General features: G+C 60.8%; 1 protein-coding gene across 1 annotated transcript in view; it reads right to left on the minus strand.

The window, feature by feature from the left end:
• Positions 1–1,470: 1,470 nt before the first annotated feature.
• LOC101655549 (mastin-like) overlaps positions 1,471–1,980 on the minus strand; it is a 24,051-nt gene continuing 23,541 nt past the window's right edge. The window contains exons 4-5 of the mRNA XM_030884378.1: positions 1,740–1,903; positions 1,471–1,641 (exon numbers count right to left, since the gene is read on the minus strand). Coding sequence (XP_030740238.1) covers positions 1,471–1,641; positions 1,740–1,903 — 335 coding nt within the window. The remainder of the gene's footprint in view (positions 1,642–1,739; positions 1,904–1,980) is intronic.

Genomic DNA, 1,980 nt, shown 5'->3' on the forward strand with positions numbered 1-1,980 from the left:
CCCCTCCGTGAGGACAGGCCCAACAGGGGCCTCTGGCCCACACTGACCCTGGGCACCTCCAGGGGCCTCTGACCCACACTGACGCTGGGCACCTCCAGGGGCCTCTGGCCCACACTGACCCTGGGCACCTCAGGGCTCCTCTTCTCTTGCTTCAAGAAGCAGGGCTTCCCAGGACACAACTGCTGCCAGGCACCACACGTGTCCACTGCGGAGTCACCTCTCCCACCCTCTGACCCCAGAATCTCCTGTCCAGAGTTCCAGGGGAGGAGAGCCCCGGGGAGGAGCCACCTCCTGATGTCTCCCAGGTCTCCAATCCCAGGCTGGGAGGAAGTCGAGTCTCCTGGACCCTTATGCGCTTGGGTACCTGCAGGTCTGGGCTTCCAGGAGACTGGCCCGTCTCACATGGAAGTGTGACCTGAGCGGAAGCAGGAAGGATGGAGGAGAGAAAGGGTTTTCTGCGATGTCCCCACAGGCATTGGATCCACACAGCTTTGCACCCGCCAACCTGTGTGCTGCGCTGCATGCATCCCAAGAGGGACTTACGGATTTGAGTTGGACTGGGCTGGGATGTTTCCTTGATATAGAACTACTTCTTGTTATAAAAAGCTCTTTCTCACACATAAGGGAAAGAAAAAAGGAGAGGAAAGGAGGGAAGATGGAAATTTGGGGGAGAGGGAGAGAAGAAGGGAGAAGAGGAAGGAGAGAGATGGAGGAGGGGAGGGAGGAGGGAGCAGGAAGGAGGGAGGAGGGAGCAAGGAGGGGAGGAGTTTGGGAGGGAGAGTGGAAGGAGGGGGAGGGAGTAGCAAAGGGGGAATGAGGGAGGAGGGAGAGCAGTGGGTAGCAGGATGGGAGGAGGGAGAGGGGAGTGGAGGAGGAAGAGGGAGAGGGAGAGGAAGGATGCAGGAAGGGAAGGTGAAAAGGAGGAGGGAGAGGGAGGAGGGAGAGAGGAGGGGAGCCGGAAGGGAAGGAGAGAGGGAGGAGGGAGAGAGGAGGGGAGCAAGAAGGGAAGGAGAGAGGGAGGAGGGAGAGAAGAGGGAGCCGGAAGGGAAGGAGAGAGGGAGGAGGGAGACAGGAGGTAGCAGGAAGGGAGGAGGAGAGGGAGGAGGGAGCAGAGAGGAGGGGAAGGTAGGGCAAGAGACTAAGACCCATGGTGACTCTGCATCATTCCCAGGTCCACCATCCCAGAGGCCAGGACCCCACAACCGTCCCCTCACCCTCAGACATGGTCACTCACCATGAACCCACCAGGAGCACTCCACTCTCACCCCGAGGCCCTCCAGCAGCAAGTCCACACGAGTCCTGAGGACACCTTTCCAGAGTTTAATGGACACACCAGATCTCAGAGCCGCTGGCCCCTGCCCTCATGGTCTGCCTGCAGAGCCCCTCATGGCCTCTCTCCAGGGAAGCCACCACGGGGAAAGGTAGGGGAAGGCAGAGGAGGTAAGTCATCTCCCCAGATCGCAGGCCCCACTAGCACCGGTGGGAGCAGGGGATGTACTGGTGGATCCAGGACACATAGCTCATGACTCGGACATAGACCCCCGGGAGGAACGGGTGGCCACAGCTGTCACCCCAGCTCACCAGCCCTACCTGCAGCCAGGTATCATTCCAGCTGCAGACCAGAGGGCTCCCGGAGTCACCCTGTGGACAAAGACACCCTGGGCAATGGGTCCTCCTGCCTCCGGCTCCCCTGGGACCTAGGGACCCTCCTCCCCACTGGGCACAGGGGAGGCTCTCACCTGGCAGGAGTCGTGGCCCTTGCTCCCTGCGCACAGCATGTCATCCTGGATGACCTTGACGGTCTTCATCAAGGGGAAGTTGCTCAGGTAGCGCCGGTTGCAGTCTTCATTGCCCACGATGGGGATTTCCACCTCCTGAAGGTGGTAGGGCCTGGGCACAGGTACTGCAAGAAGAGTCAGGTTAGGCCCCAGCAGGCCCTGAGGGCAGCCTGGGGCTGCTCATTTTCAGTGCTTGGGGGCC

Source organism: Echinops telfairi, unplaced genomic scaffold (genome assembly GCF_000313985.2).
Source record: "Echinops telfairi isolate 266 unplaced genomic scaffold, ASM31398v2 ScPeMD7_5;HRSCAF=22, whole genome shotgun sequence".
Taxonomy (NCBI): domain Eukaryota; kingdom Metazoa; phylum Chordata; class Mammalia; order Afrosoricida; family Tenrecidae; genus Echinops; species Echinops telfairi.